The sequence below is a fragment of the Athene cunicularia genome, assembly GCF_003259725.1.
Source record: "Athene cunicularia isolate RWA chromosome 6 unlocalized genomic scaffold, athCun1 chr6_part2, whole genome shotgun sequence".
NCBI classification, from domain to species: Eukaryota; Metazoa; Chordata; class Aves; order Strigiformes; family Strigidae; genus Athene; species Athene cunicularia.
In genome coordinates, this window is record NW_020799106.1 from 6568241 (window position 1) to 6581933 (window position 13693).

Sequence of the window (13693 nt, forward strand, 5' to 3'; positions counted from 1 at the left end):
GGGGGTGTGCGGCGGGGGGGGGCCGGGGCTGTGCGGGGGCCGTGCTGTGTGGTCTTCACAATGGGCTGCGAGTAGGGCAGGGGAGATTCGTGGCACTTCAGCCTCCTGATGGGTATGGCTTCTTTAATGGTGATAATAAACACCAGCAGTCCTGGCATTTAGTTTTTGCTCGAAGAAATAATTCACAGGTGGCGGCTGTGGAGAGACGCTATTCTGTTAAGCTTGCTGCTGATGCCTCTGGGCATGCAGAGCGTCCAACAGTGTGTTCTCTTAATAGAAACGGTGTTAACAAAGCAGCGCACTCTTCAGGACAGACTGAGACAGAACTTCTAAGAACTGAGCAAGAATAAATTAGTAGAAGATCTCAGTGTGTCCAGAACTTATTTGTGATTCCTTAAATGTCATTTGTTGTCAAAGTAAAGTTGGGAGATGCTTTCTGAAAAAGTAAATTGTTCTCAAAAGTAGTCACTTATTTGCTTTTCAGCCTGGCCTGTTATCTCTTAATCTATTATATTTTATCCCAGTTGAGTAAGTACAGTTTTATAAGGCTAGGAGTAATAATACCTCTTTATCCTGAAGAAACTAATGCTGTTAACAAAATCAATTCTTTATGTAGATTCACAAAGGGCCTTTGCTCAACCACTTCATCATGGCAACTGTTGTATAGTTAGATACCTGTCTCTAATTTCAAGTATAGAGCAGTTCTTTAGATGTCTCTGTCAAAAAAGGCTGCTCTAATGAAAAAAGGCTTGGTAGTACTTTGTCTACCATTGCAAAACTGTCAAGGAATTGTGTGTTCATGTGGAAAGGTGCTAGTTAAACAGTGGCTTGTCTTACATTGGTTAAATCAACTGACTTGTCTGGAGTTCCTGCTCACTGTCTGCTCATTGTCCTTCAGTGTGACAGTTTGAGTACGCTGATACAAATCTGTTGCTCATTATAAGACTGGAGATTGCTTGGGCAGCCAGTTAAAATAACATCTTACCAGTGTATGTTCCTGGGGAGTTGTTGCTTTTTGTGGCTGGTGGCCAGGGATTCCACTGTGCTTATGAATTGGTGTGTTGGAAAGCAGTACTTAACTCTGTTGGATAAATGGTTGCATGGGTTTTCCTGGTTTAGGGCCTTTAGGAGACAGCAGGGTAAAGTTTCTGTGTTATACATGTGAAGTGCTGTGCTCCAACAGTGAACTGGTCTGCTGTTGTCTGGCACTACCATCAGGCATGCTGCTGAGAGCAGTGACAGTACATGAGCATGCCCTCAGCTTTCTGTCCTAAGGGCTTTAGAAGGCTTGAGTATTTAATTGAAAACATGTCTGATATAAAAGCAGTCAGTGGCTGTACTTCTCCATGTTCTGGGACATACAGAGTATGTTCTCACGGTACTGACTTCTATTTTGAAAGAAGGAGCATTCCTTTTTCCTGCTGGGCCTGTTTCTGAGCTTCTGCATAAGGATGTGTATCACAGTTTCTAATTATATCTGGTCTGTTCCACTGCTCAGCCATGGGCAGAGTATTTCTGTTCATAAATGTCATGCTCTGTGGTGCTTTCTTACCAAAATAATAAATGGAATTGAAAGGGACGCAGGGCTGGCACACAACTACATGTTTTAACTCTTCTGAAGGTGGTGTGTTTTGGGGTTTTTTTTAGCCCTGTTGGATTTTTGTAACAACTCTGCCTAGGAATTAAATTAGCACATCAGACATAGATTGTTATTAATACCTTCATCTTATAAAATTAATAGGCATTTTTTGTAAACAGTGGGTTCACAAATGCAGTAATGTTACTATGTACGTTGCTGTAATTTAAGTTTGAAGGCAGTAGTCTGTAGCTTTTGCATCTTAATGGTTTTACTCTAATCGTTGAAATTATACGTGCATTCATTCCTAAAATAATTTTTCCTGTTAAATTTTTCTACAGTCATGATAAATTTCTAATTCATTGGCTCTTTTTATGATATTTTTATATGATATAAAAGCTACATGAATCAGATGCAGAACATACTGTGTGAAAAAAGCTTCTTATTGGAACATACCAGTCCTTATTTAGCAGAGTAAACACAGAAGATCACAGTTTGTGAGGTGACTTCCGTATGTTATTTGCTGCTGTGTGAGAACCCTCTCTTTTGAGCAACTTGCGATAAAATGGGTGGGCACAATTTTCGCTTTTTGAAATCCACTGTATTAGAACACACACACACACACACACACACATACATATATGGATGAAGACTGATAAATTGTTTGGCGAAAGCATGTAACATAAATGGAACATAATGGGAAAATAACTGATTTGTTTTTCCTTTTACCTTTAGAACAATCTAGGTATCCTGTGGTCTGAAAGGGATGAAATTAAAACTGCACAAACTTACTTGGAATCTGCAGAAGCTTTGTATAATCAATACATGAAAGAGGTACTGTGTTTATTAATATTGCAGCAGGTCTTGCTTTTGTGTGCCACATACAGTTTTAGTAATCTTTGGAAAAAAAAAACAACAACCAAAACGTATGATGGAACATGAGTTTCTGCACTTTTTACTGACTGCTATGACACTTGAAAAGTGATATGATTAGTACTGCTAGCATAGGAAGAGGCAAACTAGAGGATCAGTTGCTAAATTCAAAATGGACTTATCAGGAAAATAATTTTGCTAAAAAAATAATGGTCCTTTTTGAAGGCTCTTTGAATGGATAATCTGAAGTTGGAGCCAGGTGGAATTTGGTTTTTAATTAAGATTATTCTTAGTCTTGTCTTGAAAATCCTGTAAAATGTCAATCTATTGCTTTCCGTGGGAAAAGGAAACAAAACTGTAATATTTGCATGGTTTGCTCTGACTGCACAGTATTGTGTAGAGGCAAGTAGTTTAGTTCCATATCCAAGAGAACAATTTTATAAACAGCTAAACCTCTCATGCATATTAAACAACCTTTTGAGTTGTGGATTCTGCTGTGTATCAACAAAGACTCCCTTGTGCTATTTTTAAGCTCTTTGCAAAGCTGTTCCTACACTAACTTGCCTCAAGGACAGTTCGTGAGTGAACTAAAAACATTTGTTGCCTTAAAGGAGCACTATCTGTGAGAACAGCTGTAAGGGTTGGACAGAACTTAGTTTCATGAAATGACAGTTCAGGTTTTAACATGATCTTGGTTTATGACACAGATTATTCTCATGGAATTTTTAGAATGTCTTTATTGGTTGGTTACTGCCATATTCCTACCTTTGTAGCCATGTAGGTTTATGATTATAGGAGAGGTAGTGTAGAGTAATAAAGCTCACCTGGAAGGGAAAGTTGCAGAGCTTTTCCTAAGGATAATTAAAGGCATAAGGCTTGACATCAGGGGATAAATCTATAGGTACAGGAAGGAGGCATGTGTCTTGCTTACTGTGTCATTTCAATTGCTTTCTTTGCAGGAATAGTTATAGACTTGCCAGGATATACTCCAAATCTTGTTAGAAGTTTTGGGAGTCTTTTTGAGGTTGTAAGCCTTTGTAGCTAAAGGAAACAAGATTAAAAGTTCTAAATTCACATCTTAAAAACTAATGAGGTATAAACAGAAAATCCTAAAGATTAAAAGATCATATTAAAAAAATGTATACCTCTGGTAGGTTGAACACAAATTTATTTGTCATTTTCTGTTTCAGACCCATTTTTTAATGATTGAAGATGAATAAAACATTCCTATTAAAAGCAAACAAATCCAGGATTTTTAAATAAGTACAAACATAAGAATGTTTTCTTTCCCATAAAGTGAATGTATTCTCTACCCTTGCTCCTGGTCCTGCCTGAGTCTGTATTGTACAGAGAAATACTTCTCATAAGACTGATATTTATTTTTTTTTTTTTGTTGCCTTACTTTCTCTTGGGCTAAGAAATAAATGCGGTTAGGAGAGGGCTAGGAAAGTTGCATACTAAACTGGGTTTTCTTGCTAGCACCATGTAATGGAAAAAAGCCATCTTTAGAAAGACACCATCATCTGAAGCGTTTAGAATTCGCATCTGAATTTACTCACAACAAAGGAAATTAGATAAGAACAGACTAATAAAACTTTGCCATAAGCGATGTTAATCTTTTGGGCTTGCCAATGCTGACTCTAACTTTATTGACAGTTGTTCTATGCCAATGTTGAATGCTGAAATATATATAGTTGTGTATGTAAGGGTTCGGATAGAACTCCTGGTTTAAAAACCAAAAAAGCACTTCTAAATGAAATAGTTCACATAATTGTACTTGCACGTAGGTCATGCCTTATCAAGGTTTAGCAGCTTCATCCTCCAAAGATATTGCCTGTTGCCTTATTTATATATTTGTGTAAATAGTCTTACCAGCTTGTGAATAAAGGGAGTAATCTCACAGTGGTAAGTCTTCACAGCAGGTCTGCTGAGTGTTCTCTGCACATAATGTTCTTTGCAGTACTTCCTGCAGGATGTTTTCTTGTTGCTGATTAGTGCAGGAGAATATTTCACACTTGAAGGCATGCTTAGTATTAAATCGATGCTTAAACCCCATTATGTTCTTGTACAGAATAAAGACACCCAATTATAGTCCTGTAGAACCCAGGTTGAGTGTTTCTGGTGCAGACAGCATGCGTTACTTTAAACTATGTAAGCAGAAGTCTTCTACAAGCTGAAAACCTTGTAATTCCATGTGGAGTTGTGGCTTTCATCCTCTAAATCTCCTGAGTTTTGTGGAATTGCTCCAGAGATGTGACATTGAGATAGGTGTAGGTGCATTATGTGAAGTTTTATTGAATTGAGGATTGAAAAATGGTAAATCGTTTGCAGCCAGAAGAGGGAGCACTATGTTACAGAGTAAGTGAAACGTAGTTCTCTGAATATATAGTGTACTTTTGCAGGATGGAAATCCTCCCCTGGATCCCAGTGAACATTTCATGGCAGAAGAAGACAAACTCACAGACCAAGAAAGATCCAAAAGGTGTGTAACAGCATACCTAGATTATGATTACTTTTTTTAAAATTTATGAGGGTGTATTTAGGGAGGAAGAAAAAAAAATCTAAAGAGACTGTTGTTTTTTCCAGATTTGAAAAAGCCTATACACATACTCTATATTATCTGGCACAAGTCTATCAACACCTGGAGATGATTGAGAAGGCTGCTCAGTATTGCCATACTACGCTTAAGCGACAGCTTGAGTATTGTGGCTACTACCCAGTAGAATGGGCACTTAATGCTGCTACTTTGTCCCAGTACTATCTCTCTAAGGTAACAAACCTAATGTTTTTCTGCTGTAATTCTATCATAAGCATAACTATCAAGTAAGACAATTGTTTAAACAGCTGTTTGAGACAGGGCTCCATGTCAGATTAAAAACGTGCTGCTATAAAACCACAAGTTGTCTTCTGACATGAAACATTTGGTAGGTTTTTTTCTGTGGTGTCTTTATGACAATGGGAAAAATGAGCATGGGTGTAGACACAGGAAAAGCTCTATAGTTAATGAAATATCAGCAGTGATGTGATGTTCATAAGTAAAACTTTAAGGTTGTCATAACTTTGAAGTTGTTTCTTATGCTGTTCTCTTACAATAAAGAGTTTTCAAAACAAAAATATCTGAGGGCCAAGGTATTGCACATTGTATGTTTCCTATAAATTATAGTCCTTTGTACCTTAGCATGTTCTTAAGACTTGTTTGAACCTGTGTGACCATTAAAGTGTTAAAGATCATTACAGATGGTAGCTGTTTGCTTCTACACATCTGTGTCAAGTCTGAATAATGTGCTGTGTTAGGAAATGCTTCAGCTTTATTTAGGGATTTCTGTATTCCAGATTGTTCAGATGTTCTCTTCTGATACTTAAAAGACTCCTGCTGTACCGAAGCCAGTTAATGCAGTAATTTCCATGGCTTTTTGATGCATTGATAGCACTAATCATTAAACAATGCACTGCCAAATATAAGTTAAAGAGTCTAAATCTGACTCATAACACTGACTTGTATGTCCAGCTTATTCCGACTAACACCCCGTGATACAATCTTTACCATGAGACATCACTTCCTTTACCACAAGGAAGCGATAGTAGCATAGATCAGAGCAGTGAAAACGTTCACAATGTATGTATCTAATATAAAAAATGAGGCTTACTATTGTGGCTGTTGTAGAGAGAAAATGGTTATTTAGAAAATACTGCATTCGGTAGTAGGCGTGGAAAAATAGTGTCCTCTCTTGCAGTGTCCAGCAGAATATGCTCCAGAGACTCTCAGTTCTGTCATTTCCCTTGTGTTCATGTATCTGAGGCAAGGGGTTTAGCCAAGCTGAGAGCAGTGCTTGGACTGCTTATACCAGTGATAAGTGCTGCTCTTTCTGTTTCTCTCAGCAATGCTTTATGGAGTCCCGACACTGTTTAGCAGCAGCCAGTGTCATCTTTAGCCAAGCTGAACAGGTGCCATCTGCTGAAGACAGTAAGTTTTATATAAAAGTTTTGAATAAAATATTGTGAATTAAGCATCATTGATACCTAATGTTAAAAGTCAATATGTACAAAACTTGTCCTAGTTTAATTAACAATGAAGTGCAGCGTTTCTAAAGAGCTGCTGCTACTGCTACAGCTTAAGATTGGCTACGAGTAAACCCTGTGAGAAACCCTCAAGTGCTTGTTGCTGGTGTTTCAGAAAGCATACCAGAATAAAAGTAAAATTTAAACCAGCATTCATTTCAGTAGTGGCAAATGTCATTTCATCCATTTGTACTTGTACATGTGCTTAAAATGCAGCTTATCTTTGCTTCTCAATGATCAGAGGACAATGATTTAATGAACCAAACCTAATGCTTCCTGGGAATAGTTTTAAAAGAGGGAGGGAGACTTCAGCTCTTAAAACCCCCAAATCTAGAATGTACTTGTATTGTCTTTTGTTGCTGGATGTTGCAGCCTCATTAATGGCTCTTTCTGGAGTTGTAGTCCCCTCCTTGCAGTTTTGGGTATTGATGCAAAGAAACAACTTCGTGGTTTGGTGTGAAGATAAATAAAAGAAACTTCCAGAGAACTGACCACAGTTTTACAGACCTGTGGTTACGTGATAGTGTCAGTACTCAATGTAAGTCCTCTGGTTCAGGCTTAGTCTTTGCTTATCTACAGTACAGCCTTTTACATTCTGTGTCTTGGGCAACTGAAAGCCTCAGATCAGTAGAGCTTTAGCTCGTGGAGAGGGAGCAAGTGCTCACAGTAGCCCCTGTGTGAGTCCGTAACTCTGACTTTGAACAGCTGAATGTATTGGTTAACTTTAATGGTTTGAGCTGTTTAGAACACAAGCTCTTTAATTCACTGATGTTGTTACTTCAGGTTAAAATATAACCTGAGTAGATACCAACTGAGTTTTATTTAATTGAAGTTCAGTGACAGTACATTAATTGCTTTTGATATTTTTCTTAGTTCAAAAATACAGAACTCTATGCAGTTGTCTGTCTTAGTATTTAAGTACTTTGAGGATGATGTCCAAAAGCTTTTTAGCTTCAAGGGAACAGGGCTGTCAGTAGTCAGGTTATGTTAACCTGTTAGCCTGTTTGAAAACAGTATATAACAGAAGATTCAGTAGGTCTGAATCAGTGTTTATGGGCTTCCAGAGCTACCTGACTGCACAATTGTCAGAGTTCCTTAATGGGATACTTAACCTCATTTTTTGGCTTATGTTTTTGGTAGATGTGTAGAAACACACAGTCAGTTATGGTCTCAAATTCAGGTACAAGACTGGCCGTGGTAGATAAGAGCCCTCCTTTTTATTGTACATTATAGATATCTTGTGTGATTTTTGGTCAACTGCCACCTTCTATCGACCTCCTCCTCCATCAAATAGGAGTAGTGATATTTGTGTTTGTTTCAATGGAGTAAACATTTATCCTATTTTCCCTTCCTTTTCATGGTACAGAGTGCTGGACTGTGGACTGGAAGATCATTATGCATAGAGTTCTAATACATATTCAGCATTGGCCACTGTCAAGCACGTTCATTTTATCATGTTAATCAGAATATAAACAGACACAGAGATACTTACTAAAGGTGCCTTTTCTTAGATTAGCACCAATTCTTATTTCCTTAGTAAGAAAATCTCAGTTGACTCTAACGAGGGATAATGAGAGAGTGGATCTCAGTCTGAAGTTGGCTTTTTATTTGGTGAACAAGAATACTAGCATCCCCTCATTATTCAGCTGATTCACTGCCTTCTGCCTAGAGACTGGGAAATGAGTTCTCTTTGAAATCTGTTTCGTTCCTGAAAATGTTATCTTGAGGCATCAGCAGTGCTGCTACTTATGACAGTGGGGAGACTAATATAGAAGTTGTAGAGCTAATAAATTTTATTTTAGTACCAGGTAGAGTAACCAAAGGCAGTTTCCTTTCATTCCCTTTCTTGGTAGCAAGTCTGGGGCCCATTGCAATACAAATGCCGTAGTCATCCTCAGAAATTATTGCTGGGCAGGCAGCTGAATCTCAGAAAACAAATTATCCTGATTTCTTTCTCTTGTTATAAAGAGACATGAAAACCCTTTCCAGTAAAACACCTTCAAGATCAAAGGTCTTTTTAACCATGCATTATGATCTATTTTTTTGAAGAATGCATGCGTGACAAATCCATGTTAATCTGTATGTGTGTGTACCAGAATGACAGTTTACAGAATTGTTATATGAACTAACATGGAGAACACGTTTCTGTCTAACAGTGAGGCAAAATTAGTTAAATACAAGTAACACATTCTTTGCATGTAACCTTTGAGGTTCTTGCTGGCATGCTCGAGTTCTCTTAAAGTTTTTATGTGTTTATATCCATTCAATAGATGAAACGGAGCAGGACCAACAGGATCTTCGACAGAGAAAAGCTGAAATTGCAAGATGCTGGATCAAGTATTGTCTGAACCTCCTGCAGAGCGCTCGGAAATTGCTTGAGGTAACCGAAAATCTGTTTTGTAGCTGTCATTGTTTAAAAACAAAGTCTGTTTTGATGTTTGTAACAGGAATCAATTCACATTTGGTAGCAAGTGATAAACAATTGCCCAGTGGATAATACAATAGATGCTTGTGATGTAGCAAGTGTTTGATAGTATGCTTTGACTTTAGTGCAGCACAGAGAGGGGATCAGCTCTGTAGTGTGCTCAGTGTACTGCTTGTACAGCAACTTCACAAATTTTCCTCCTCTCTGCTGCATTTTCTTGCAGCTTGATTTGGCAGATTACTTATTTAACTGCTAGTAAGAACATCATCTTAATATGCAACAGTTTTGTGTGCTGGTGTTCTCATTCAAGCGTTCATTTAATTGATTTAAGCATTTGTTCTAATGTTGAAAACAGCATTTGCTGAAACACTTTTCAGAACCAGGGCCTTTGGGCTTTACATTTATTGTTGACTATATTGTCACAGAGTAGGGAGACTAGATTATCTTAGTCTTATGTTTTTACAGAATCAAAACTAATTTACATGAGTTGTGAATCTAAGGTCTAATATGCCAATGTATTTTCTGTCTTGTTGCTAACTAGTTTATACTTCAAAGGTAACTCATAAAATGATTCAGTGTAAGTCACTCATTGTAAGCCATATGCATTTTTAATTAGTGTGCTTTGTCATTTCAGGATAACATAGGAGAGCTGGATCCAGACAGGCAATTGGAACTTAAAGCCCAAAGGAAAAAAGAGGAGGATGAAAAAGAGAAGGGCAGGAAAAAAGCTGTCCTTTTTGGGACAAGTGATATATGTGACTCTGTTTTAGCCATGGAAGAGAAAGTGAGCAGCGTATATCCGTTAGATTTTCAGGAAGCCAGAGAAATCTTCTTGGTTGGTCAAAACTATGTTCAGGAAGCAAAAGAATTCTTTCAGGTTGATGGTTATGTTACTGACCATATTGAAATTGTTCAGGATCACAGTGCTTTGTTTAAGGTACTTGCTTTCTTTGAAGAAGACTATGAGAGGCGCTGCAAAATGCACAAGCGTAGAATAGACATGCTGGAGCCTATATATGCAGATTTGAATCCACAGTACTATCTGCTGATTAGCAGGCAGCTTCAGTTTGAGCTGGCTGACACCTATTACGAGATGATGGATTTAAAGGTAGCTATTGGTAACAGGTTAGAGGAGCTAGACTCCCACACAATTAAAAAAATTAATTCTCTGGCTCAGTTAGCAATCAAATATTATGAACTCTTCTTAGATTCTTTGAGGAACCCAGATAAGGTGTTTCCTGAAGAGCTCGAGGAAGACGTTCTTCGCCCTGCAATGGTGGCTAAATTTCATATTGCACGACTGTATGGTAAGCTTATTACTTCAGATAGCAAAAAGCAGCTGGAAAACATGCAGACATCATTGGAATATTACACATTTCTGGTAGACTATTGTGAGAAGTACCCAGATGCTGTCCGTGCCATTGAAACTGAACTAGAACTCAGTAAGGAGATGGTGGGTCTTCTTCCAACAAGAATGGAGAGGCTAAGAGCAAAACTCTGTCCTTTTATATAAATACTTTCCTTGAAGGAAATGTGCACTGTAAAAATGATACCTGTCACACCCAGTGCTGTTTACTGACTGATAGAACTAAGGTGTCTCCAGTTTGGCAATCCACCTAGAGCCTGCAGTAGTATAACTTTGTGAAAAACTCAGAGCGCTCTCGTTCAGTAGCTCACCCACACTAATGTTGTAAACTTTAAATGTAAAGCGAATGTCTAGCTGATGCTTTGTATTGTTTCTCCTGTATGTAAATATAAAACTTTTCTCCCTTATGGTTTTCTCCTTTGGCATGTGGTTCAGTTTCTAAATGTAGTGCTAATGTTTGAAGAGAATCTGTTCCTCTAGGAAAATTTTTCTAAGAAACCTGAGGCACATTCTTCCAACCTGAATGCATTTTATCTCTTCTAACCTTTGTCCCCAGAAAACTATCCGTATGAAGGTAACTGTTATTTTCAATATTTTTGTATGTTGCTTGGTGTTTTCTTTTTTCCCCTGTTAATCAAAACCTAGTTGACAGAGGCTCAATAAATGGACTAGCTTGACTAAATGTTTTCTCAGAGTTCTTGGAATTATGTTTCTTTGTGTCTAACATATGATACACATTACAACTTTGGCCAAAAAAAATAGCTGTGAAAGTGTTTCCATGGGAGTATCTTCAGTAAAGATACATGAGCAATTGAAGAGCCAGAACCAAGAACCAGAAAGCAACAAACTTTCTTGCTTGTGGTCGGAGGAGATACTCTGCTCTTAATATGCTGTAGAGAATTCACTGGTTGGAGATAACTGTGTTTTAGTGCTCCAAGCAGTTGCTGAATGCAGCTTAAAGGCCTGGGATGCCACGGATGGCTTCTTACCTTGTGTTGTCAGGGAGCCCTGGCGCTGTCTTAGCGGGAGCTGCAAGTAGGGACCTCTGTGAAATTGCTGCAGAACCCAGTGCTGCCGAGGTGCTATTCAAAATCTGCCTGTGTGCCATCGATTGCTGACTTCCCTATTGAAGCTGTCCTGATTGTCACTAAGGACCAGCTGATCTGGCAGTGTTCCTGGTCTTCCACAACCTGTTACCTTTGCCTTGTTCTAACTTAGCCACCTATTTATTCTTTGTGGAAGACTAGGTTGCATTTCTGACCCAAAACATACACAGATTGTATTTCTGGTGTCTCTAGCAGGATTATGAACCAGCTGAGCACGTTGTCCAAATGTATTTTAAGAGATTCCAGTCAGAGGTGCCAGGGGATATGGGGAAGGTGAAGTGACAAGGTGATGAGGTGTGCAGTGATGTGCCACTCTGCACCAGCAGTCTTGCCACTGTCAAGTTCATGGGAAGATGTTTACAGCAATAGAGAGCATTGAAGGAGAATAGTCAAAACAATCGTTTTTTTCTGGAAAATGCAAGAAAACGAGGAGGGAAAAAATGATGTTAGCTTGGAGGGTGTGAGGGGGAAGCATGTGCAAGCAAGAAAGCATGTGCATCTTAAATGTGGTAAAAATCTCTAGCTTGCAGAATTCTCTGCTGAATGCTTCTAACCACAAACAAATAGGCCAACAAATGGGTCCTGGAAACGAGAGGCAGCAAAACTCAAAACTAGACCAGCTACCTGCATGCAAACAAAATAAGGGAGAGAGTGTATGCACGTGCATGTATGTGTTGTTTCAGTTTTACTAAATAATTGTCTAGTCAGCCTTTAGAAGTTTATTTTCTGCTGTCAGACCTTTAATTCATTTTTTTCCCATGGCCTGAAGGTAGGACAGCCCATAGTTTCTCGGTGAAACAGTTCTGAGTGGGCTGTATTGCGTGTTTGTCTATGATTTCAATTAAAGGTATCGTGCACTTTTACCGTGAACTCATAATTTTAAAGTTAAATTGGTTTTTAGCTTCATATTCAAGAAGGTGATACATGTTTGGGGTTGTGGTTTTTCTTTTCTTCTATGCTTCAATAGTCCATCCTTGAGGGCCTTTGAGCAAATTTTTTAGAACAAGGATTGTCTCATCAAACTTAGTTTACTTGTAATTTGGGGAAGGATAGATTGTGAGTTATCCCAGCATACAACATTTTTTAAAAAAATTTTTCCTGTTATATCTTTCAAATATTGGTCTGAAGCAAGAATTAAAAGTTGGTAGGCAAAGCTGAGCAAAGTGCAGGGTGATGTGTCCCTTTTAACCAGCAGCTGTGTGCAGAGGAGTACCCTGAATTCACCAAAATCCTAGTGAGAGCTCAGCAGACGGGTGGGAGTGGGTCTGTAGTTACGAAGGCCAGGAAATAAAGAGGGATTGGAGCTCTTCAACACAGCTTTGTGGTTGGTGCTCTGGTTTGGACACCTCTGTCCTCTGAAGACATCCCAGAACGCTTCAGCTCTGCAGCTCTTCTTAAAAACTCTGCAGTACAATGTAAATACATTTTATAAATGCACACGGAGTTACAGAAACCAATTATGTCAGTTCTTCATCTCCTACAGTAAAAGGTTCAAGACTACCACCAGCTAAGTATATTTTATTACTGGAGACTATATTGTGCCAGATGCTCAGCACAACACACTACACTGTGGTTCTTCTAAGGCATGCCTTTTTAAGGATGAATAATTCCTGTTTGTTCAATGATTTGAGAGAATGAATTTAAGTCAGATTGTGCATTTAGTTAAAAAAAAAGGAGGTGGGGAGCTTGTTGGATTAGGCAGCAAAGCTCCCTTCAAGAATGTTGAGTTTTAACTGTAAAGTATGTGTGAGGTCAGGCATTTATTCCAAAGATTAATTAAAGATTAGGTTCCTGTGAACTCCATTTAACCTGCATTTCTATTCCTTTTTATATGGAAAAAAAACATTTTACAACTGAAACCTTCTTTCTGTGGTTCTACTAGGTTTTTTTCCTCCATACCCAGCATAAAGCAGCGAGATTTACAAGAAGCCCATGTTTGTGCAGAATTCATATCGAGTGCAAGATCTGAACTCAGAAGCTATAACCTCAGTGTACTTCAAGTGGTGCATAATATGAGAAGTAATTTGGTTGATTAAAAACACAGTTTTGTTTTAATTGAAATGCTCTTAATTCTCATGCTAGCTAGAGACATTGTATGGGTTATAAAATGGGTCCCTCGGGAAGGTTGTGCTATGCTTATATATTTTAGGAGAGAAAGAAACCAGTGCCTTGTTCTCTGTCTCTCCCTACAAGCCCATCAGAGGGAGCTTGCTCTATTTTTTTTTTTTTTTTTTCCCTTGAGGGGACCAGACTGGAGGAGAGCCATGTCCTTTGCTGTTCTTGCCTCT

General features: G+C 38.4%; 1 protein-coding gene across 1 annotated transcript; it reads left to right on the top strand.

Moving 5' to 3' along the window:
* Positions 1–2290: 2290 nt before the first annotated feature.
* On the top strand, positions 2291–10993 carry KIF1BP (KIF1 binding protein). Its single transcript, XM_026851865.1, has 6 exons — positions 2291–2410; positions 4852–4931; positions 5036–5219; positions 6329–6413; positions 8779–8888; positions 9568–10993. Exons 1-6 carry the CDS (start codon positions 2402–2404, stop codon positions 10444–10446), a joined length of 1347 nt encoding a protein of 448 aa, XP_026707666.1. The 5' UTR covers positions 2291–2401; the 3' UTR covers positions 10447–10993.
* Positions 10994–13693: the final 2700 nt, after the last annotated feature.